General features: G+C 35.2%; 3 protein-coding genes and 1 long non-coding RNA gene across 4 annotated transcripts; 2 read left to right on the forward strand and 2 right to left on the reverse strand.

The window, feature by feature from the left end:
* Positions 1-249: 249 nt before the first annotated feature.
* Positions 250-3,753, reverse strand: LOC117314803 (perlucin-like protein). The gene is made up of 5 exons (XM_033868907.1): positions 3,620-3,753; positions 2,597-2,697; positions 2,089-2,179; positions 1,093-1,384; positions 250-420 (listed from the first exon to the last, which is right to left on the reverse strand). The coding sequence occupies exons 1-5, from the start codon at positions 3,657-3,659 to the stop codon at positions 384-386; spliced, it is 561 nt and encodes a 186-aa protein (XP_033724798.1). The 5' UTR covers positions 3,660-3,753; the 3' UTR covers positions 250-383.
* Positions 3,754-5,311: 1,558 nt separating this feature from the next.
* LOC117344447 lies at positions 5,312-8,897 on the forward strand. Its single transcript, XR_004536188.1, has 5 exons — positions 5,312-5,482; positions 5,693-5,793; positions 6,429-6,519; positions 7,110-7,341; positions 8,799-8,897. It is a non-coding gene; the product is annotated as an uncharacterized LOC117344447 (long non-coding RNA).
* Positions 8,898-11,916: 3,019 nt separating this feature from the next.
* On the forward strand, positions 11,917-15,989 carry LOC117314691 (perlucin-like protein). Its single transcript, XM_033868778.1, has 5 exons — positions 11,917-12,059; positions 12,516-12,616; positions 14,314-14,404; positions 14,749-14,980; positions 15,895-15,989. Exons 1-5 carry the CDS (start codon positions 12,017-12,019, stop codon positions 15,929-15,931), a joined length of 504 nt encoding a protein of 167 aa, XP_033724669.1. The 5' UTR covers positions 11,917-12,016; the 3' UTR covers positions 15,932-15,989.
* Positions 15,990-17,974: 1,985 nt separating this feature from the next.
* LOC117314798 lies at positions 17,975-19,744 on the reverse strand. The gene is made up of 2 exons (XM_033868902.1): positions 19,487-19,744; positions 17,975-18,924 (listed from the first exon to the last, which is right to left on the reverse strand). Exons 1-2 carry the CDS (start codon positions 19,599-19,601, stop codon positions 18,419-18,421), a joined length of 621 nt encoding a protein of 206 aa, XP_033724793.1. The 5' UTR covers positions 19,602-19,744; the 3' UTR covers positions 17,975-18,418.
* Between the last annotated feature and the right edge of the window lie 4,105 nt (positions 19,745-23,849).

Below are 23,849 nucleotides of genomic sequence, written 5' to 3' on the forward strand. Positions count from 1 at the left end.
TATCTATGGCATATTTTGATAGATTACGCACGTCTTGTACTTTGAACTTAAGCCAATTGTCATTGCATTATCTTGCGATTTTAAGAATATGCAATTGGTGCGTTAAATAACATTTTCATCGTGTAAACGTTTTGAGAAGAAACAATCCTCAGACGAATTATAATCACTATCTAGTGTCCAGATCCATTTGTATCGATCAGTCCGGAACATACACATATTCTGCAAAGCAGCTTAGTTGGTAGTATCCATGTTGTTGTTTTTTCCAAACAAATCCTTTATTTATTTTGATACAATAAGACTAGAATCGTACATGTATATATAGATGTAATTTATTTATCTACCGCAGACATTTTCAGCCCCGACCCTAGTGCTTCCTTTGATAACTATCCAACCACGGGTCCACTATTGTGATCCACATTCCTATTAAAGACAAATGAAACACATGTACATGTATGACATGACACTCAAAATCAACGATACTTTGTTTTTCTATAGAACTCTATAAAATATGAAGAAAACTACGTGTATTAAATATTAAGATATCTGTAAAATATTAAGCCCTGTATCAAATATGAAGAAATCTTTAAAATACCAAGAAACCTATATATTATTAGGAACTCTATGAAATATCAAAAAATCTATAAAATATCAAGAAATCTATAAAATATCAAGAAATCTATAAATATCAAGAAATCTATAAAATATCAAGAAATCTATAAAATATCCAGAGATCTATAAAATATTAGGAACTCTATAAAATATTAAGAAATCTATAAAATATCAAAAATCTATAAAATATCCAAAAATCTATAATATATTAAGACAGCTATAAAAGCAACAAATCTTCACTCTTTTGAAATCAATAACAACAATGATTATATGATCTATTAAATGGTAAAATCCATAAAATGTCCAACAAACTTCAATACTTAAATAGTAATAAATCTATTTAATAAAATTGAAATCTTAAGAAAAATGTTACAGAATTATTAACAAAGGTTACATAATATATGTTACACGCGTGAATAACTTATATCTTCCTTGCTTCACAATGTACAGAAAATATTCATATTGAGTGATGGGATCGTTTACCTTGTCTCACAGATATAATTATACATCCCGACGGGTGGAGGTCTTGTATGATGGACGTGGGTGTGGTTCTTCCTGACTTCACGCCTTCCTCTGGAGGAGCACTTCTCATCTTCCCATAACAATTCACGCCCGATCCACTTGAGTGACAAGCAGTTTTCGATGTTAGTTCCGTTAGGTTGGCCCGGTGCCCATTTGGTGAACGATCCTATTGCTGAACCTGTCTCCAGCCATCTGAAGCTGCCCTCAAAAGTGTAATCCGTCGCACCTATAAACCATTCTGTTATACCGCGCCCTGAAAATATTATTAACAAAACAGAAGTCACCTCAAGCTCATACGTGCCTGGTAAAAGTGCATACCCATTATTGCCGAAGGTGGATTTTCATTTTCGTTTTTTCTCCTTTTATATAACGTAAGAAGCTTAATGACATCCTCCCTTCTCTTCTCGCAACCCTATCCGTCCAAATTATAGCATGAATGAATATATGACGATATTAATTATATTGATACTGTAAACGCACATGTTTTAGAGAAAAATCAGCGATTTTAGCGAATCTGGACGCATGGCACTTGTTCTTATTAACGTTCTATATACCGTCACTATAGGAAAGATGTGTACGTCAATTTCATTTGGATGGTAACTATTGTAATTTGGTATGCGCGAAAATTTGACTCCGCCAAAATTCGGGCGTTTGCAGTAAGACGTTTCGTTATGATTAGTATCACATATATGTTACAACAAAAGTCAGGTAGACAACTAGACATCATATACAGTATTTGTATTCGGACATCTTCAGACCACAAACTATCTGACTCATTATCTGACTATATATTTTCTACAAAGCAGTATTATCCTAACATTATAAAAAAGACTAATTTATCTGTGGATAATCTATGAAATATTATGTTGAAGAACAAGAGAAAAAAAAAGAAAATCATTCAGCGGGTAAACATCATTGAGAGCAGAAAAGGAGGAAGTTCCTCAGACAAGGTCTTACCCCTCAAAACGTTTAGAATGGTTCCTAGGAAGTCATGTTTGCCCTCGCTATCGTCCGTCAGGAGCCAGCTCGCCTTGGATCTACAGTCCGCCTGTTAACATGATATTGTTTGGGAATAAGATAATTCAACTAGAACCCGGAAATGATTAATATACTGCGAACACAGAGGGACCAATTATTTCTATTTCATAAACCAACGCGTCCAAATACCGTAAATGTAGACATTTACGCGAGGGGAAAATTTACGCTAATAACACGTAGTCATTTTGATCGCGAAAATTCCCCCCATGAGTTTACATGTCGAAATCGCGAAATTAAGTCATTCATCTGCGATCTTTGCTAACTGAACAAACAAACAACAACACTGTTTGTATATATGTGTTTTAAAGGGTGTTGGCGTAAGGACGCATAATCCTTTGTTTTCCGAATGTAGCAACACGATAACTTAAAGAAACAATTACGATCTTATTAGTATGATGTTGTTTTAGATGATTTATACATTACTTACTTCAGCGTCATTCCACGCTTTCTGCCCCTGACTGAACCAGATACAATTCTCTTTGTACTCGGTCCAACCTACATCACAGGTAGGCAACACAAGTGGTAACCCTATAAAACAACGGGTTATCAACATCATGGTTAACCCTGTAATACACAGCAGGTTATCAACATCAGGGATAGTATACCCTGTAATATCAGGGGTTATCAGGGTTGTCACTCCGTAGGATCTTCTGTCAGATAAACATATATATGTAATCTTTTTGTCATTTTTGGAACTCTTTTGTATTTACTTTATTTCAACATGCATCACATGTGTGTAAGTGAAACAATGCAATGCTGTTGTAAGCACATGTCTTTGATATATGATCCAGTTTATTTCAAATGCTAACTGTGAAGTTTGAAATCCGCCATTTGCAATAAATGCTCTTTGATATGAACGAGTGATAAATCTACAATATTGTTATATACACCATAGGCAACACATTATGTTCAAACAGGAAGCAGTATTGTTGCTACGAAAATAAATCATATTCATAAATCCATTCTGTATTCCTCTCATAAAGCCATTTATTAAAAACTGTCATTTTCCTGAGACTCATCGGCTGTTGTGATTTTGATCATGAATTGGTTTCCATCGGATAAACATTTAAACAGTTATAATTGTTTGTAATTAAAAATTTGAAATATAAGCAGTTTCAGATCAGTATTTAAATCATGAATAGCTAATATGTTCCTTTCCATGTGATATTCATATAGATGTTACACTTTCATATTATATAACGTTGTGCAATGTTTAATGTCGGCACTATTCACATCTAACCAATACACACTACATTTTTATATAACATAACGTTGTGTAATGTTTAATGTCGGCACTATTCACATCTTACCAATACACACTATATTTTTATATAACATAACGTTGTGTAATGTTTAATATCGACACTATTCACATCTTACCAATACACACTACATTTTTATATAACATAACGTTGTGTAATGTTTAATGTCGGCACTATTCACATCTTACCAATACACACGAGAAATCCTAATCGTAGATCCATGTTCATGTCGGGAAATAGGTGAAATAATAGCTAACTATAGTCTGGTCCTAGAGAAGGTGATAAGAATTGAAATCAGTACGGACAGGATATAAACTAGGGCAGACGTATAGACACAAGGGCCTAGTGTCCACAAATAGTATATGCATCAATACACAGCATTTATTAGCAGACATTATATAAAATAATTCGTTTATTGTCCCAAAAGAACCCATAGGAGAGCTGACACGAAAACTCCATAGAATGACTGACAAGGAAAAAAACTCCAATAGAAAGACTGACAAGATAAGAAAGCCTAACAAAATAACTGACAAGAAAATTCAATAGATTGACTGACAAGAAAAGAAAAAGAAACATAGATTGACTGACAGGAAAACCTTATAGAACGACTGACAAAAAGAGGAAAAACACCATAGAACGACTGACAAAAAGAAGAAACCCCATAGAACGACTGACAATAAAAAGAAAACTCCATAAAATGTCTGACTAAAAAAGAAAAACCATAGAACGAATAACAAGAAAATACAATGGAATGACTGACAAAAAAGAAAACCCCATAAATTGGCAGACAAGAAAAGATGAACAATAGAAGGATTGACAAGAACACCCCATAGAATGACTGAAAGGAAAACCATAGAATGATTGACAAGAAAAGAATAACCCTAGATGTACTGGTAAAATTCCCCACAAAAACTGACAAGAAAACCCTAAAAAATGACTAAAAACAAAAGAAAACCATGGAAGTACTGGCAAGAAAAAAAAACATAGAAAAGAAAAGAAAAAAAACATAGAATGACTGACAAGAAAAACAAAAACTGTCAACCAAAGGAGGATTAACAAGAAAACCCCACAAAATGACTGACAAGAAATCCCAATAGAATGACTGATACGACCATTTTTGGCCCCATTAGCTACTGGGGGTCAGTCAGGTCGAACATGTGCATACCATCAAGCTCTCATCCCATGCTGATAATGTTAACCAAGTTAGAATGATTTCCAATAGAAATGAAACAAATGACAGTCTAAAAATGATTTCCTATATAAACTATAGTAAAGTTTACCCGCGAGTGACCTACAAAAAAACAACAACATAAGACTGACATAAACCCCATGAAATGAACAATAAGAAAGATTCATCAACTCATTGTCAATACCCTATAGAATGACTTACTATAAAACAAAATGAAATGACAGACAAGAACAAGCATACAACTGTGTGATGTTTTATTTTCAGTAAAACGCCTTCACTATTTTTGCTACTTTGCTTGTGTGAATCTTGTACTAGGCAAGTGCTGTAAATTTAATATCTATGATTTGCAAAATACCAATCTGTAACTTAAACCATCGCAGGAGAGAATATATATAGGCTTTGTTATTTGACTTTAATAATCTTTGTCAATAAAGTTTGTTGAAATGAACTTTCATATATCAGTGATACGTTTTAATCTTTTTCTTGAAATACGATTTTACAACAAAAAATAATTGAATATTACCAGGACTGGTGTTCCTTTAGCGTATTATAATGCCTCTTTTATGACTAGTAGGTATGAGCATTGAGGTCCGTGGTCCTCAGGTGTTACCACACAGGTTCTCGACCTTCAGTGTTAACTTAATTATCTTAACTTATATAGAAGTATACCTTGTTAACATACTTCGGCAGGTGAGTCGTTCTCAATGTGTCAGTGACTTATCTCGTTTGGGCAGTTACTTATAAAACTGACCTGTTTGTGGACCAACAGTATCCGCCCGCTCGTATGACCCTTTCCCAGTAACTGTTGACTCTTAGACATGCATTTAATCATAGCTTCCACCCTTGCTGTTAACTTTAGCAGGTAAGTAGAAGTTATTTTATCATTTAACTACAGAAAAACTAGATATTGTTTGAATTTGACCTTTACGTATACGAGATGGTTAATAAGCAGAAAACCTGTTTACTTGCAATCAAATACAAAGTTAGGAGTTTGATATGCCAACCACTTGAATGGCGTAAACAATGCAATGGTCATTCTGTAGTTATTTTTCTAATGACATTTTCTCGCCAGTTGTGGCTGTTGAGGGGAATAAGTGTGAAACCGGATGGGCGGCGTTCAAAGAGGATTGCATCTACTTTGGTCATGATCGTACTTCATGGGACGACGCCGAGGTAAACATTTAATGACATTTTATATATACATTCCATTAATAGCGTAAACGTTAATTTTTGTGATTAATTCAATAGCGACATTTCATTTACTTCACATTAAAGCTATATAACATAGAAATACAGATGACACCAAAAAAACGCCTTTTTCAAAATATCATCGACATTCCTGCCATATTTCTAGTAAAATGGTGCCATAGATCGTGAGTGCAAGGGTATGAGTGATAGAATTTTCTTTCTTTTTTTATTCACCTTGGACCTAAAGAGGTGTCATGTGTTGTCTCAGATTTTCTGCATTTTTTTTTTTTTTTTTTTTTATTGCAAATTCGATTCAAAGTCTACAATTTGTCATGGTGAAACTAGAGTAGCCATACTACCGCTGAATTCGAATACATTCTTGATTAGATCTAGAGCCAGAAAGCTATAGTCATATTACTTTGTCGCCGGTATAGCCTTGTGAGTGTTCATACAGCTTATTTAGAAAACCCTGTACAGATATATGTAATGGTAACGTCAAGCAGAAATTTGAACACGGTACCCTATATAATACAGTTGCCTGTATGTTTCTCATAATATAACTCGGATCACTTTTTTTTCATTTTGTCTTTCTTGATTTGATTGTATTTTGCGGTTTCCAGAAAAGATGCAGAGATAGAGGTGCATGGCTTCTCTCAGATGACAGTGAAGATAAACACGAATTCCTTTCCGACATCCTAAACGTTCTAACCAGTAGGTTATATTCTAAAAGTGACAATCTGTGTTGGAGATATATGGCCATCTGTCTGTTTATGATAATTTGACAAGACAAGCCTCTCGTTTGCAACATGTTCCATTGCATACATGTTTTTTGTTTCGAACATTCGGAATGTAGACTACATGCGTATATTATTTTGTAGTAAGTTAGTTATGAATTCTTAATGAACCATCAACACTGTAAACTTCATAACGACCAAAACATGTTCAAAAAAAAGAAAACAGTTTTTAGTTAACAATTTTGAAAAAAAAACCTTTAAACTTACTATGATGTAAAAACGTTATCTTGTAAGTTTAAGATCAATGCAATCAATTAAAAAATGTTTAGCGCTAAATGCTTTATTCCACGCGATCCTGAATCACTTTTAATGGCGTTACAAAATAAGTGTATTAGGGCTACCTCCTTTGAAACAATCTTATTGTGTATGTTTATATCTGGCTAGGGAGGGGGTGAGGGTGGGGGTTGGTGGGTAATTTAGACATAGTCCGTTGCTCGATCACTTTGGTATACCAATGGAATTGTTTGAATTGTGAAATATTTCCATTGATTTTCTTACTTCACACAGATTGGCGCTATGAACGATTTTTTATCGGAGGGTCGGACTACTATTTCGAGGGGCAATTTCGTTGGGTTGAGACTGGAATGAATGTAGGCCCATTTACAAGATGGGCGACAGGCCAGCCTCATATGAACAACACCCGAAACTGTCTGATGCTGGATTGGGAGAACGACCAGCTTGTCTGGTCTGACCAGGCGTGTAGACCCCGAGAGTACACGTACTATCTCTGTGAAAAACTGTGAGTAATATAATAATTGGTGATGTTCCCGGTTCAAAATATTTACATTAGGTTCATGTGGTCTGTGCAATCATTATGTATCGTTAATTTGCAAAATTAGTTCAATTTGTGTCCTTTTGCACATTCCTATTTTACATTCGTTAGGGAATATTTAGATCGTTGATATTGTGTTTTAGATTTTTACATCCTAACATGACATAGTATTTTTAGAGCGACACGATAAATTGTGTGCTGCATTTTATATCCGTTATGTGGCTTTGCTATGTCTGTTTCTAAATTAACATATAAATCTCGTAAATAAACCGACCTAAAGATCAGCCTATCCCGAATATAAGCCTGTATATTCTTGTAAATAATACTTTCTTAAAAATTAGAACAGAATATATCATAAGGTCTGGTTCTAAAATAGCTTTGTCCATTGTTATTGCAATGCATTTTTTTGCCATATTTCAACGTAATTGTGTGGATGGCGCCTTTAACACCGGTCTCGGGATAGGTGATTGATGCTTCTCTGACCGTTGAAATTCTGGATATGTCATTTCTTAATATGATATTTGCACAAAAAGCTTTAGTTGACGGCTTACCAAACAAATTGCATCAAAACATCATTTTAAGTCTTTCCTAAAAAAAAATAAGTCTGTGTTTGTGTACTTTTGAAGAAACCCATATTTTCATATTTTCGAGTTTTATTGTAGTCAAAGGTGTTGTTTACCTGTGTATACTCCTTTGTTGCGATATTGAATGTTTGTCACCTCAACTGATCTTTAGCGTAATATTTGTGTTTGACTTGTCTGTACGGATGGATACTACAGAATGGTTGAAAAACAATTGACCTAAGTATATAACCATAAGCTCCAATGATTAGTTCATGTATCGATTGACCAATCTATGTTTAGTTCAATTCCTAATAGTTTTATATATAATTTATATTACTAAACTATTTTATACTTATATTAATGTTTTCGTACCAGGGAACAACCAACTAATTGTTTTTCTATAGACTTTAGTGTTAACGTTTTAGATTAAATCATTAAAATTCTTGAATTCAATTCGGCCAGTATGATTTATATCAAAAGTTTGGGTATCATATAACTAAATAAAAAATGAAATGGGTTCAAACTGTTTCTAGAGTATCCCTTCTGTAATTTGGGTGAATTCCGTAGTAAAAATCTAAGAAATTCTTCAGTCTTCGCATATTTATTATTATTACCTGAACTATTGAACGAAAACTAAATCCGACTTACCAAATTTATACCAACATTACCTATGAAAAGGACATATCATACTATATATATATTTTGGAACTTCATAATATACTGGCCAATCAGTGGCTGCCAAACATTTGACCTCTGGCTTAATGACGTATACACAGGGGCAAAAGTCTATTTTTCTTTTGTTTGGTTGTCCCTTTAATCCGCTTCTTATCAATTCTTCATTTTAACCTACTTTTGTTTCAGTGCTAACACCACAACTGGACCAGGTATCATTGGATAAGCTTGGACTACCGAGAATGATTTATTGTATGCTTTGTGAATAAAAGAAATGTGGAAATTGTATCCGTTGTTCCTAACTAGACAAACAGTATCTGACCTGACAATGCAGGACTTTTCAGTCGATACAAAAAAGTAGGAGAATTCACAACAGACAATCATGAATAAAACGCAGATCCTTTCTCTTTAATAACATATGGTAGTTCTTAAATTGCACCGTCGGTTGTAACGATGGAGCTTAATTCATCATGTACAATCATACAATGGTGAAGAATGAAAAGTTTCCTTTGTTGAAACCGAATACAAAGTAATATTTTGAAGACAGTCTACCGGAAGATGTTATACCACTAAAACGAAGAATGGGATATTAATCGTCCTATAAGTAAATTAATTATATCTCTCATTTAGGTTTTAGCAAAAACCAAGGTCATTCAGAGTTAAAAGCGTAGTAGTCGTGTTCTTTCCATTAAATCTAAGTATGTTTAACAAACCTGCCAAAACATGGAGAAGGAGACATTTATTACGGAAGATGTTCGTTTAATATCAAATCAAACACGCAAGATAACGTTCAACGTAGGGGAGGGCGGTGTGTGTGTGTGTGTGTGTGTGTGTGTGTGTGTGTGGGGGGGGGGGGGGGGGGGGGGGGGGGGGGGGGGGAGGGTAACCATTAAGAATAGAAAATTATCGGGAGTATTTTATATCCGATCAAATACAGCAAGTTAACTACCTTGGTTTGGCAGGCAGGGCAATTAACATCACGAATAGTAAAATCGAACAGAGAAATCGAAACCAGTACTTGTATCTTGAAACTAAATGTCAACTGTCATTGTTGGTAAGACTTCATCAATGATCAATGTAAGAGACATGTGTACAAGTCTGAATCAAATATTCCCGCGGTTCGTTAAGTATAGCGGGAATAATTTGTCTCTCTCGGCACGTAGATCCATCATGAGTTGCATGTGCGTGACGTCAGTAATCGACGCATATCGAGAACACGTGGGTGTGTGTCATTTCCAGCCGCCTTGCCGTATCGTGCAGTCATTTTGTTTTCTCTGTTCGTTTTTAATGTTCAATTATTATCTTCTGTGAGATCATTTTTGTTGAGTATATACAAATAATGTTTTTATAAGCTGATAAACGTTGGGCCTAGTATAAATCCAGCGACAGGGATCTTAAGCAATGAGGGCTGGTGCAGCCCCTGTACTCCTTCACGGCAGGAGTTTCAGGTTCGGTGGCTCGCCTGATTTCACCTAGGCCTGTTTTTGTTACTGTGTGTTATGTTTCAAAGCACCATGGCGCTGAATAGTAGTTATAATTGAAATTGTAGTATTTCTCAAAATGGAGAAAGGAATTCTGAGTGTTTTTTTCTCTGTGTATAGTGTACATTTAATGTTCATACTTCTTTATAAACTCCGCCTATCCACGGTGGGCTAGTCGGCAAATGGAATTTGTGTGTTTGTTGTACCTAAAGTATAGAAGGGAAGTCATATTTTAAGTTTATTATAGGCAAAATATGGTCGAGATGGTCATGACATTATTTACATATAGATATATGAAAATGTGACAATGTATATTTCAAGGAGTTCTGTATATGAGCCCTTTCTGATTATTATCCTGAATTGACACAAGCTGCTCAGTAAAAGTACAACCCCAAATTCCGACTGATATCGTATCCACTTAACGTACATGTTTACCTCTTTCTTTCACTATTAATCCATAGTTTCATAAATTAATTTATTTCCCGTTATGTTTTCCATAAGCTCATAATTATAGTTTCATTAGAGTACGATTTATTTTATTGCTAGTCATATGCCAGGCGTCTATATAGGACGAAGATGATTCAGAACCGTGTCTGACCTCCATTCTTACGACAAAACTTGTCGCAATTCTTCTCATGAGACCATGATAGCCTCTCTTCCCGTGCCATACGAGTTTTCTCCCCTCTAAATATACAACGGTTTGCCTCCCTTCTATCATCTCAACGGTTCACATGAAATGTTCGTATGTACTTTCGTGGTTTGAGCTTTCAAATTATTTCGTGAGTGCAAACTGTCGCAAAAAATAACGCAACCACGAAACAACGAAAGCTAATTATGCACAACGAACAGCAACACATTGGGTCGTCTCTCATAATAACAAAGTTGGCTTTTTTTTTACGTTTATATCACAAAAGGGCGTTCCTATTGTAGCGAAACGTTCCGCCATCTAAAATGAGCATATCACTAATCTGACTATCAGTGAATGTTGTACTGTATGTAAGTACAGTATAGGATGTTCCTCGGGATTGACACCACTTTAAATTATACGTTAACACAAGATCTCACCCGTTTACCAAAAACACAGTGTCATCTATATTCTAATGACAACTGAGTGACACCTACTCCAAGGACATAATGCACCAGGACATATTATCGTATCAAAAAAGAAGATGTGTTGTTTGTTTTTTTAATTAAAAACAAAAATTATTATTATCATTTTTTATCAATATATTTTTTGTTATTATTATAATTTTTTTATGTACGGATAAGATACTGCTCCTGCATCGAAATGAATACTATAGACAAGAAGCACGTTTTCAGCGACTATTGCTAATGCAAATATCATTCCCTCTGTGCGACTTGTTGAGATTTTTTCGTTGAGCTTGAAGCAAATACTCATGTTTAGTGTCAAAGCGAAAGTGATCGGGCAGCAAACATTGTAAGCTTATCGTGTAGACGGTCGGTTCTAATTCTCTCATTGCTAACAGAGTCCACAATATCAAGCTGACTAGCAGATAAAATACAATATCAAGGTGACTAGCAGGTAAAATGTCTCTAAATCAACCCAATATTGCATATCAATTGTGTAGGCCCATATTCCTTCCCGATTAACATATGGCGTTCTTCCCTTTTGGGTCTCAGAATAACTGACGAGTCCTAAACGGAGAAAAAGGGAAAAAAATTATGATACAGCTTTATCCCCTCCACCCCACACCCCCACCCCCACCCCTCCTCACTTTTTTTAATATACGCATTTCATTGCCAAGTTACAAAGTTATTCATTTCTTGGTAAAAGACGTCTGTCCTCCATTTAGGTTCACGTGTATGCAGACGGCTTATCTCTTTCAGACCGATCGCTGTGAATCTGTCCCGTCCACATGCCAGTTTATATGTTTCCATTACACATCGGTGTGGCGATAGAAAGACATGCATTTCAACATTCTTTGTGCTCTGGCCCTAGCTTTATTTGGTAAGCAGACATTAGGTTTTTTTCCTACATAGACATAATCATAGTTTAATTTCGTAATCTTTTATTATCATTTCACAAGTATTGGTCATTGAAATGCCTTTTCAATCAAATAAGGTGCACACTTAACACAGTTTCGTATAGATATATTTTGGCCCAGTTCGCCTTGCCAACTTATCGCAGACAATTCGTTAATATATGTCGGTGTATGAACTGTACATAATACTAGAAGGAACAATTTGTGTGTATATATAATCTAGATTAATATATCAACAACGTAATTTTATTATGATTATTGAAAAAATAAAGTAATCAATGCGTAACCGGTGTGTGAACATGCATGGAGATGTAACCATTCCTCATAAAGAAATGACAATCAAATGTCACCAAACAAGCTAAACCAAGCTTTCAACGACACGAAGACTGTAATTCTGGTACTTAATGACGATTTCTCGACAGCCGCGGCCGTTGATGGGGACAAGTGTGAGCCTGGATGGGCGGATTTCAAAGAGGATTGCATCTACTTTGGCCATGACCGTACTTCATGGGACGATGCCGAGGTAAACACATACTCAGTAGAATTAATTTCCTTAACCATTAACACTAGCATCACCAACGAATCCAAGAAGGACAAAGCAACAGTATGAAGTAATTCGGCATAGTTCAGTCTAATGATCACTAAAGTATATATCAAAATGTGCTATTCACTCAATTCTTCCAACACACTAATGACATACCCGTGAGGAAAAAAAAAGAAAAACAGTGCTCTACTTTTGACCGACATTTTTGTTTTCATACCAGTCTTCTTACACTGAAGAGTTGATAAGGACAGGTTTATTATCACCTATATGTATATCGACGATGTGTAATCTTAAAATGAAATCTCCACATATGATCGGATATACCATGTAGAACTTGAAATCAAAAACATTTATGTTTACTTTACGTATAAGGAACCAACACGGACAGCTTTTAACTAAGCTGATGAGCGTGATTACCTCAACGTCTTAATCTTCATTTTCCATTTCTAGATAGTAGCATCCATTCTACACGGTTTTCATTTTGAGAATGTGAAATGATTTGACCTAGATTTGTATGGCAGGTGTCGTCCATATAGCAGAAGACGCTTACCCTGCCAAAACACCTGGTCTTATCCCCCTTGTACATTTTCATGAGTCTCCAGTTTGCCTTCGTTTTATGGATTTTTAGTAGTCATGCCTTTTATATGACCAATTGGCAATATAGCATATATCCCATTGCAGTCAGCAAATTGTAATTCATTTTTGAAACTTCAGCAAATGTCAAGGTTAATATCAAAAAGGAGAACACTTATTAAAAAAATGGGATATCTTACGATATGTTATGTAAAAGTGAATCAATAAAGTTCAATATTTTTACTTGAAGGGTCATGGTATATAGATAAAAGTGAACGTGCGTAATCAATTCCATTTCAAATAGTCATAAGTGTAAGATTCTGTCTATCACATAATTCATCTTTGAGAATACAGGCAAAAAATCTCAAATCAATTTCTATATAAATCAAGCGAAATAAGACTTTTGTTGAGACGTTATACATTATTTATGACGTCACAAAGATGTCATTGCACTTGTTTCCTACGATATATTATGGCCATATTTAATGATAGATCGGGCAAGTTATGCGATGAAAGTAGTTCTAGCATGCTTGATATTACTGACTTCTCATCTAGATCTATAAAGTTTTCGGCTTTAGTCATTGTATCATAAGTACAACTCAACTCAAATCAAAATGAAAGTTTCTGAATATTTGTTCAAAGGTTTGGGGAAAACAGAAATATAACCCCTTTAAAAACAAACATGGAATGTCGCACATCCTCAATAACAATGTTTAACATTTTTTATCATTTCATCAGAATTCATTTTCAAACGAAGACGAGTCTAGTCTTTTCATCAACATGGAATAATCAAAGATTGTAGATAATACACTGACTGATATATCTAGATCATCTGTTTGATTATCGTAACCTATTAGTCACTAGACTCTACTGAAATGAATGTATGATAGGACGCATGTGCGTTTGATTCCTGAACAGGGTTTTTTTTTTTTTTTTTTTTTTTACCTTACAGGAAAACAGTTCATAGACATAAATAAAGATATAGATCAATGCTTATTTCATTTTCCTTCTTTTAGTGACGTTCGGGCAGGAGGAAAATATTATCAATTTTTTCGAAATTTCATAGTTAATTTTTCAATATTAATTTCCCATTTCGTTTCCAGAAAAGATGCAGGGATAGAGGTGCATGGCTTCTCTCGGATGACAATGAAGAAAAACACGATTTCCTTACCGACATCCTAAACGTTCTGACCAGTAAGTTAGAACTGGGACATTCATCGCACGTTCAATCCTAACCCTGAGTACTGAGTTCGCAGTATTTGCAACTCGTAATTTTATTATACAGAATGTCTGTGTCTGTTCTGTTGGATTAGAAATTTCCAAATGAACGTTTTGTTCATCCCATATACTGTTTGTGAACGCTGTTAAACCAAACATGTTATTTGACATTGGAAAGATAAATATCTGACTTTCTTGGTTTACTAGACAGTGTAGTCATGTGAAATTCAAATCCGTAAAGCTTTCTTCTCGATCAATTATAAAAACATACCTTTTTTTTTTTTATCTTTGACCTTCCATGCACATCTCTATCACAACAGATTGGCGCTATGAGCGATTTTTCATTGGTGCGTCAGACTACTACTTCGAGGGCCAATTCCGCTGGGTAGAGACTGGAGCGCCGGTGGGTCCATTTTCAAGATGGGCAACAGGACAGCCTCATCTAAATAACACCCGTAACTGTCTGATGCTGGAATGGGAGAACGACCAGCTTGTCTGGTCTGACCAGGCGTGTAGACCCCGAGAGTACACGTACTATCTCTGTGAAAAACTGTAAGTACGGTTCCCAGAATTGTATCTTGTAGTGAAACTCATGTTTACACACATAGGCGCACGTGCTTGCATTTGTTGAAAGTCAATATTGAAATTTGTTGATTTATTTGGCCTCCAAACAAATGCAGATTTTGATTTTTTTTCATCTGTTTTGTGTGTGTTACTTTAAGCCCTTAGCATCATTAGCAAGTCCTAGAAGGATAAAATAGCAATATGATGCAGTTTGGCTAAGTTCTTTGCTCTTAAAATATGTTTCTAACTGTCAGATGATATTAAAAGGTTATACTATCTTGTCTCCTTTTATTCAGTCACTGACATGACTTTTAGGAAAATTATTTACCTTTAATACAGGCGCAGTAATACATTAGGTCAATTCAAAGTAAAACTAATTTATCAGCTCCGCTATCACTGTCATACAAATATACATGTAATTTGATGTTAGGGTTTGCCCTCTGTTTTCCTCATTGCTGGTAATGCAGTGTTACTCCGATCTGATGATTTCTAATATCTTTCCAATTAAAGACATGTTCTACAAAGGTTTTACAACTAAAACATTTTATTAAACTAATCACCCCTTTTCACCTTTATTCAGAGATAAATATCCACCCTGAATCAAGAATCGTTTTGCCTGGCTTATAAACGTTGAATACAGATTGGTATGATTGCTCATTTGGTACTGATTAACAATTTGCAGTCTTATGGATTCTTAAAACTTTCTCATTATACACAAGCTACATGAATATTCCAAGAGATCATTTGTATCCATGATATATATATAAAGAAAGTTTGTCGTCATTTTTATGAATACTACATGGACACGAACTTTTTTTCTTACTATATATCCATATTGTTATCCAGTTGAATTTCTAAAAGTCAAAAAAAGTTTTTTTATTTTCAAACAACTTTTGTTTCAGTGGTAACGTCACATCAGGGCCTGGCATTATTGGATAAACTCGGACTGCTGAGAATTATTTATTGTGTTTTAGAGAGTAAAAGAAATATCAAAGAATGATAAACTTGTTGATCATCATTCAAATTTTGATCATAATTGAACTGAATGCTAAAACACAACTGTCATAATATTTCACTCAATGTATTTTAATTGATACACAAACGAAATAATACAATATCTCATTTTACATTTGAAAATATTTCCTACAAGCTGAAATCTTCAGTTGAAAGATAACAGATTTGTGTTAAAAGGTTTAAAGACCAAATTTAACATCACAATTTAAAGTGTACCCGTCAGTAGCAGAATGAAAATGACAATAGTATTATGTATTGATACTTATTAAAAATCTGTATCCTACATGTGCATTCGTCACATCTGGCATTTTAATTATTTAATTGATTTCATTCTAAAACCGACCTGAACTTTAGCGCTATCTATAATTTCTTTCTTCAGCGTATTTCTTACAGAGATATAGGTTACTGGTATGATGCATCCACGTAATAACTTTTCCGAAATTAATCTTGCGGTATGCTCCACCGTCAACTATAAACAGTTTATCTTGTCTTTTGTATTTTTAAATTGATCCCATTGTTCAAAAAACTCCATGTTACTACCAGTAACACAAAAATAAGATAAAACCTAATACTCTAAGCCCTCATCATAACTAAGAGATTGTACTACAGAATGCTTAATGATAAAACATATTTCTAAAGCATCCGTTGTATTGACTTGTTAAGAAACTCTTCTTTAAGGCCATATTTGCGTACACACTGCCGTCTTATCCAATTAGTAAACACGGCACTCCTTTCTTAGAGGCGCATGGTACTCATATAATTGATCAAGTATTTTAAGTAAACAAGACATTTCATTCTTTAGTTAAGCATGGTTTGTCCTCTTAACTGTATGTTTTGGAATGCATGATGTTGTATAATAAACATTACAACTCAATACAGTAATGCTATACATGTATATCGCCAATGCAGGTGACAATTGATCAAGTTTTTCGGGAGGTATATCACCAATTTTAAAAAGATGCTGAACCTTTCCATTAAAATATTTTTATTTATACGCCAATCCAGTAAATATTCATATTTACACGAAAGAGAAAATGCGATGGTAAAAAGACATTCTAAACTCGACCGTAGCAATGTTACAACAATGAAAATAAAATCACAATAAATAAGCAACTTGTAGATATAATATTTACATACTTATCCATATTATTACTAATCAACTACTTGAACATTTGTAACGATATGAGAAAACTGCCCTATCAATATCATAACAAAACTGCCCTATAAATATCACAATAAAACTAGGACAATTGGAATCAAATGGACAAATATTGGATAAACAGGGCCAATATCGAAAACGCTGATAGGCTGTTTTTAATAACCCTATATCATAATTGGAAACTTTAGGTTGCTAAAGTGATTTTTATAAACTCACAGATAATAAATTCAGTTTCTTTTATCGGGTCAAGCATCCTTGATGTTTCAATGCGCTTGGGAGATACATGCTTTGTTAACTGTCTTTGCTCTCTAAGCCACCATGTGCTTCTGGTATCTATATATACGATATCCAATATATCATTTTTGACACCTCTGTTTAAAATTATAATGTATTGGTCTATAGTTTGCAATGCATTGCTAGGTTACCTGGATATATCCTTTTGATGACTAATTTACTTACTAATATATGGAACAGTACCGATATCATTACTGCTATCAGAATCCTCTTAAGAGGTGGAAACATAGACAAAACAGACTGATCTAAATATTGTAATTCTACCTACAATTTCATTGTTAAACACCAATAAAGTCTATACATCTCTGTATTTTCACATATTACACTCGTTTTATCATTTGTTCTATATATCATTGCAATTATACCCATGTTGTAGCATGGATGTACAAGACATCTACATCAATATACGTCAATTGAATGCTGATTAAAATGACAATATCGATATGGATATCACAAATATGTTCATCAGTTCTTGAACAAGTCTTTGTGTACTAAATACAATGATTATTATGGGTTAATAGAAATACTTTTTAATTGATATGGGCAGATCCCCTTGAACAAAATATATATGACTTTTAACATTGTAATATTACAGACAGTAACACCAGTTATAGACCAAAACGAACATAATAACATTAAAATCACAAAGTCAATAAAAAATGTGTTATGTCCCTTGTTTTTTCCACATATTTTTGTATTGACCTTAAATAATAACTTAATACAGGAGAGTACAATTCCTTTTTAAAAGTACTCCAGCGTAGAAACAATTGACTATTATTCATAGCTTAAAAGCATCAACCTCAAATAACATTCAACTTATCTGTTAGTCATGGGTAACTATTATCTATTTCATTGTTATTGAGTGAAACTGATTTTCAGAAGTGAAGAGACAATTCAATAATAACTTTACATTATGGATTATATGTATTGTGAAAGGAAATATAATGAAAAAAAAATATTTACGTCATATCAGACATTACTGCTTTTGAAGCTTTAAAAGCCCTAACATCGGAAAGCACAATTAGGAGAAAAAGAAAGACAAGGATTGATACACCTAACCCTCCTAAAGATTTCGAAACCACTCGGTCGTCAGGCCAGCTGACTTTCCTTCGTTTGTACCGGCTTGTATTGTTCTTCATTGTTTCTAGTTCTTGTTTTAACAAGGCTACGTTCTGCATGATTAACGATATATTTGCATTTGCTGGCAATTCCCAAGATATATTGATAGCACAGCTACTTCTGTCTAAATGTGAAATGGGCATGGAATTGGCAGTCTCGTTGGTTGGTGCACACGTTGCAGTAGTGTTCGTGGCGGTGGTACCAGGATCGGAAGACCCGGTAGTGGTAACGACAGCACTGGTTGTGTCTATAGAGGTTGTAACGGAAGGATTCAAAGTGGAACAGATGTTGGATGACTGGTGACAGACATCTACATACGGAACACGTGGTACTTGTTCCTTCGATACTGTTGAAAGAAAATACATGAGTTAGTTGTATTTTGAATGTTTGTGTTTAGCTGGAAGACTCTGAGTTGATATCATGGTTCATTGTCTTTGCTTATTGACATTGTGGAACGTACGCGCAACAACAAAGATTATATTCTCATGATGATGTATTAGTGACATTCATGAAATATTTTCAGATTATTTCAGAAATGAAATCCAACTTTCACCGACAAATTATATAATAATATACATACTATATATATATGTGTGTAAATCTGATGACAACATGTATTATTAATTTATTACATCTGTAATGTGTTCAGTGCATTGTAAAACAATAAAGGTTCATGCCATTGAATCCCATTTACAGCAAAATGTTTCGGGTATTGAAATTGTTAAAATCCCATGGTAGTTTATTTTGTATTGTTAAGATGTTTTATCCAAATACAAAGCTGAATACTTAAGTGAACCTACAGCATAATATGATTTGCTAGATCGGTACAATGATGATTTGGCTGATGCCCTATATGTGTTACATGCAAGTTCCATAACATTTTCTAGAATAATAATGTTCAAACCTACTCAGCAAGCATTGTTTCACGTATGTCACGTGGTCAGCCTCAGCATCCATCCGGACATTTTCAAATCCAGTGTAGTTAGAGAACAGTAGAACACACTCACAGGAAATGATGTTCATCGTCACTGCCTGGCAAAATGCGCCCTCTACGATGGAATTGAGACACGTTTCTAAGCAAGATGATTTCAGGGAGTTCGTCTGTAAAGTTATTACTTTTGAAGATATGAGTGATAGACTTTCCGTTGCAATGATGGAGTCGTTGAATGCCTCAAATGTACATTCATCTGGAAACAAAGAAATATAAACATGAATTAAAAAAACAAGCACTATTATAGGCGCATATAGGTTAATACGTAAGAACGTAATATATACTGTACATATCATCGTTTACTTTCTCAAGGTCGTAAATAATAAGATTATTGTATTAACTGGTAATACCACATATTGTTGGAGAGGATTTATAATTCTATCATTGTAGAGAATGAAAAGTACTCCTGTATTATGTGACGATGCTATATATTGGTACTTACCGAACACTTCTTCACATATGAAGGCGTATTTCTTCTCACAGTCTCTAGTGCGCAGTAATAGGTCGTGAATACGAATGCAAAAATCAACATCACAATCGTTTGGCTCACCAGGAAAATAGTCTCCCCATTCACTCTTACTGTTATCATCAACCCAGATGAAAGATGTATCCGAACAATTTTCCAGGCCTGGTCTTTCCGCCTTCAAACCTACCCAGTACTGCGTGTCATATCTGCAAAACAATTTGATATCCATTCGGAATCATTGGATTTTTTCTCAGTCCAAACGTTACTTACTCTTTAAGAAATGGAAATTATATCATTGAAACCAATATATGAATACATACAAGGACTTGTGTCATTTGGAATAGAAACTGCAGTGGATTGTAAAATGCAGAAATATAAAATAGAAATGTTACTCAGTTTGTGTCGTGGGAATAAGAAACGACAATGGACATGTGCAATAGGAAATTAAAAATGTAAATAAAGTGTCATGAGAATAAGAAACACAATTGGCGTGGGTCATTGGGAATAGAAATGGCAACGAGTTAGTGTCTTGGGAATTTGTTTCTTGAACCTTTGTCTTTGGGGATATATATTATTGGACTGAGTAGCAGGATCTGCCGCATTTGCCGCGGGTGAACTCATGAGTTTGGGCAGCAAATGAGCGCTGACTGCATTCTTGACTGCCTCCTAAGCCGTCGTTCTTCCAATTTGGTTTTCTCTTTGGCTCAGATTCCTTGATGCGGACGTAGCGTTGCGTCGCTAGCTCTTGCGATCGGAGCCGGCTGCCTCTAATTTTTCTGTATCAATGCCACCTGCTCTCCAGTTGCAATTCTTCACAAATGACTAATGAATGAGTTGAATTAATAAGTTGCAGTAGATTAGTGTACTTGTACATGCAATGTATCCATATTAGTGGTATCGTTATGATATTTAGTCCATGAAGTTTTTGTTTTCTGATTGGTGAACAATTATACATCACCCCTGTGTAATGAAGATGTGGACATTTATATTAATACTTTTATAGTTAAAAACACTTGGTAAGAGAATATAATCATCCCTTTTGTGTGTAGACAGGGAATTTCAGTAATTGCGCCTCTTTGTCAACAAGGACCTCCCTCGTACGCGATAACAGTTTTTACGGCAAGACCCGAGCTTAGCAACCAAACTCTTAAAAGTGGGTTGAGATATCCCTGTCCATGGAACAGACCCCTCTAGGACTGTATAATTCTCTTACCCTGGACAGGGATATTCGCAGTTTTGCCGGGGTGGGATATTCTTATCTTACCCTAGAGAGAGGACAAGCTACTACGTGCACTTATTCTCAATAGGGTGACGTCATTGACGTGACCCAGAACTACTCTAGCGGGGTCATACACATACATATGTTCGTCTGCTTCAATCACAAAAGAAATTAAGATATGTATTAGTTATCAGAGTTAACTGAGTGTTTGGTGGTCTTTTTGACAAGCTTATCGGATCTATATTTTGTATGAAAGCAACATGGTAAGGTGTAAAGCGCCAGCTGCAGCCTTATCACAATGACATCCGCAATCCACGCGTTGATGTTTACAAACGTTTGGATTTGGTTCACATTACTGTTTCGGGTTAAGATGGGGGGGAGGGGTCTCCAACCTCGGGTGAGATTGTGAAGTTCCCAAACACTCGCCAAGCCTCGTGATTGTGAACTTAACATTACATTATAAGGTGAGCCATGACTACTTCAGAATAAAGCCACGAGTGAGCTGTCTTTTGGTTGTGGTTAAGGAAGACCCAGATTTTTCTTATACATGTATCTGGTTTTATTGTCAGACCGAGAAGTGTCGGATAATTTCGTACCACTCCCCCTACTGAGGATGTACGTACGTGTGGTTGTTGAAGTGATTCCTATCCATGTTTATGATTTGCTCTTTCTTTTCTGGCGTCTTGATAGTGAGCAGCGATTGATTAAGGGTCGTACACGTCTCGTTGGCAACCTTCCATGTTACCTTCTTGCTTTCATGGAGAGTGATGATCGTCAATTCTGGTTGAGGAGCTGCAAATAAACACCAAATGTAAATATAGTTACTATTACACTTGGTAGAGAAAAAAAGTTTCGTTTAACACAGTAATATGATTTGAAATTAGGATTTTGAATTTTATTTTCTATGTTACAAAAAAAAGCATCACCAAGGATAGATCGTTTATATCGATTACTCTCTGCCGGTGTAACGTTGAAAATGGACCCCCGTTGAATATGGACCCTGGGTCAGTTTTCAACGTTGAATATGGACTCTGAATGCCGTTGAAAATGGGTCGTGTCGTGGAGAAATGACAGCTTTAAAGGTCAATTCTCGACGGCTTGTCTGTTCAAAATTGTCCGTTGAAAATTGACTGTTCAACACAAGCTTCACCGATCTACTCTATTTGACATAAAATGCATGGGTACTTTAAGCCCGAGTTTCCTCTTGCCCTGACACCATGTGTCCATATTTCACGGAGGATCGGAGTAAAGCAGATGCTGATGGTTCAATTTTCAATGACATTCAGGGTCAATATTCAATTTGAAAACAGACCCCGGGTCAATTTTCAACGAGGGTCCCCTTTCAACGTTACGCCGGCGCAACATGAGTGGAAACGATCTGGGTGGACAGCTTCCTACGAATGCTGATTCTACAGTTTACCTCTGCGATGAACATGATTCGGAATCTACCGATAAACAGAAGAAATTTGAGACGGCCTGTCATTGGCTGTATCATAAAGTAGGCGGGGCATGGGCATTTCATCAATCGTTTATAATCTGCACGAGGGGTTTACGTGAAGTTATAATCGACCGCAGACGTCTTCAGATAATATCTTAAAACGTTACAAGTGATAGCAAAGAAGATATGTTGCTATCTGACCACAATATACACGTGCACGATAGATCTTGTCGAAATCAAGAAGATTCACATAATGATAAATAACTGACAGCTGGAGCTTGTGTGTGTTAGCCAATAAAAGATCGAGGGAGGAGCCCGAAACCGAGTGTTCGTCAACCAGCGTAGGTACCAATCGATATATCAAAGGAAACAATAGTACGTCCGTGGGGTCTTGTCAACATCAGCCGTTTCCACCCACAGTTGTAACGGCAGTTAACATTAGAAAACAGATTATCAGGATAACAAAAAGAAAACAGATTATCATGATAACATGATAGTAAACGAAATACCAGATAAAATGATATAAAGCGAAAAATGAGATCAACAAAAGATAACATGAGATTAGCAGGATAACTTGATAGTAAACGGAAAAAGAGAAAACAAAAATTAAGATTAGCATAATAACATGATAGTAAACGAAAAACCAGATAAAAAAGATATAAAACGAAGAAATGAGATTTGCATGATGAACTTGATAGTAAACGAAAAAGAAGTACATACTATAGAATGAGATTAACGTGCCAAATTTGATTTTTAACGGAAAGGGTGGGGTTTATTGACTCAATTATTTTCAAAATTAGATTTAAAACCTTTAGACATAGGACGAATAACATGAAATATCTGTGTGTAATCAACTGGTGCTACTATTTGCGGGGAACATCAATTCAACGTGCCATGCATAGTTTAGGTTCACCTTGGGGAGTTAAAAGTCAAACAGCAGAAATATCTACTTGCAATCTCAAAGAGTTTTGCAAAAGACGCATTTAGTGACTGGCCTTCTTACCTGAAAAAGTTTTCCTTGTAATGATTCCGAGAACTAATGTGGAAATATACATTAGCAACATTGAACTGTTGTGATGTTCGTACTAAAAGTACTTGAAGGTGAAGCTATGAAGTCGTCCGGGTGATACACGAACTTACAGTTGCGGAATCAGCCG

Source organism: Pecten maximus, chromosome 16, assembly GCF_902652985.1.
Source record: "Pecten maximus chromosome 16, xPecMax1.1, whole genome shotgun sequence".
NCBI lineage: Eukaryota > Metazoa > Mollusca > Bivalvia > Pectinida > Pectinidae > Pecten > Pecten maximus.

What these genes read in the sequence shown, in the direction of transcription:
- LOC117314803 (XM_033868907.1), bottom strand. Translation starts at nt 3,659, where the DNA reads ATGAACATGGATCTACGATTAGGATTTCTCGTGTGTATTG. An exon ending in AGGATTTCTCGTGTGTATTG is followed by an intron (nt 2,698 to 3,619) that starts GTAAGATGTGAA and finishes GTTGTTTTATAG; the next exon opens with GGTTACCACTTGTGTTGCCT. An exon ending in CATTCTAAACGTTTTGAGGG is followed by an intron (nt 1,385 to 2,088) that starts GTAAGACCTTGT and finishes TAATATTTTCAG; the next exon opens with GGCGCGGTATAACAGAATGG.
- LOC117314691 (XM_033868778.1), top strand. Translation starts at nt 12,017, where the DNA reads ATGCATTTCAACATTCTTTGTGCTCTGGCCCTAGCTTTATTTG. An exon ending in TCTGGCCCTAGCTTTATTTG is followed by an intron (nt 12,060 to 12,515) that starts GTAAGCAGACAT and finishes ATTTCTCGACAG; the next exon opens with CCGCGGCCGTTGATGGGGAC. An exon ending in TACTATCTCTGTGAAAAACT is followed by an intron (nt 14,981 to 15,894) that starts GTAAGTACGGTT and finishes CTTTTGTTTCAG; the next exon opens with TGGTAACGTCACATCAGGGC.
- LOC117314798 (XM_033868902.1), bottom strand. Translation starts at nt 19,601, where the DNA reads ATGAACATCATTTCCTGTGAGTGTGTTCTACTGTTCTCTAACTACACT. An exon ending in CGTGAAACAATGCTTGCTGA is followed by an intron (nt 18,925 to 19,486) that starts GTAGGTTTGAAC and finishes TTCTTTCAACAG; the next exon opens with TATCGAAGGAACAAGTACCA.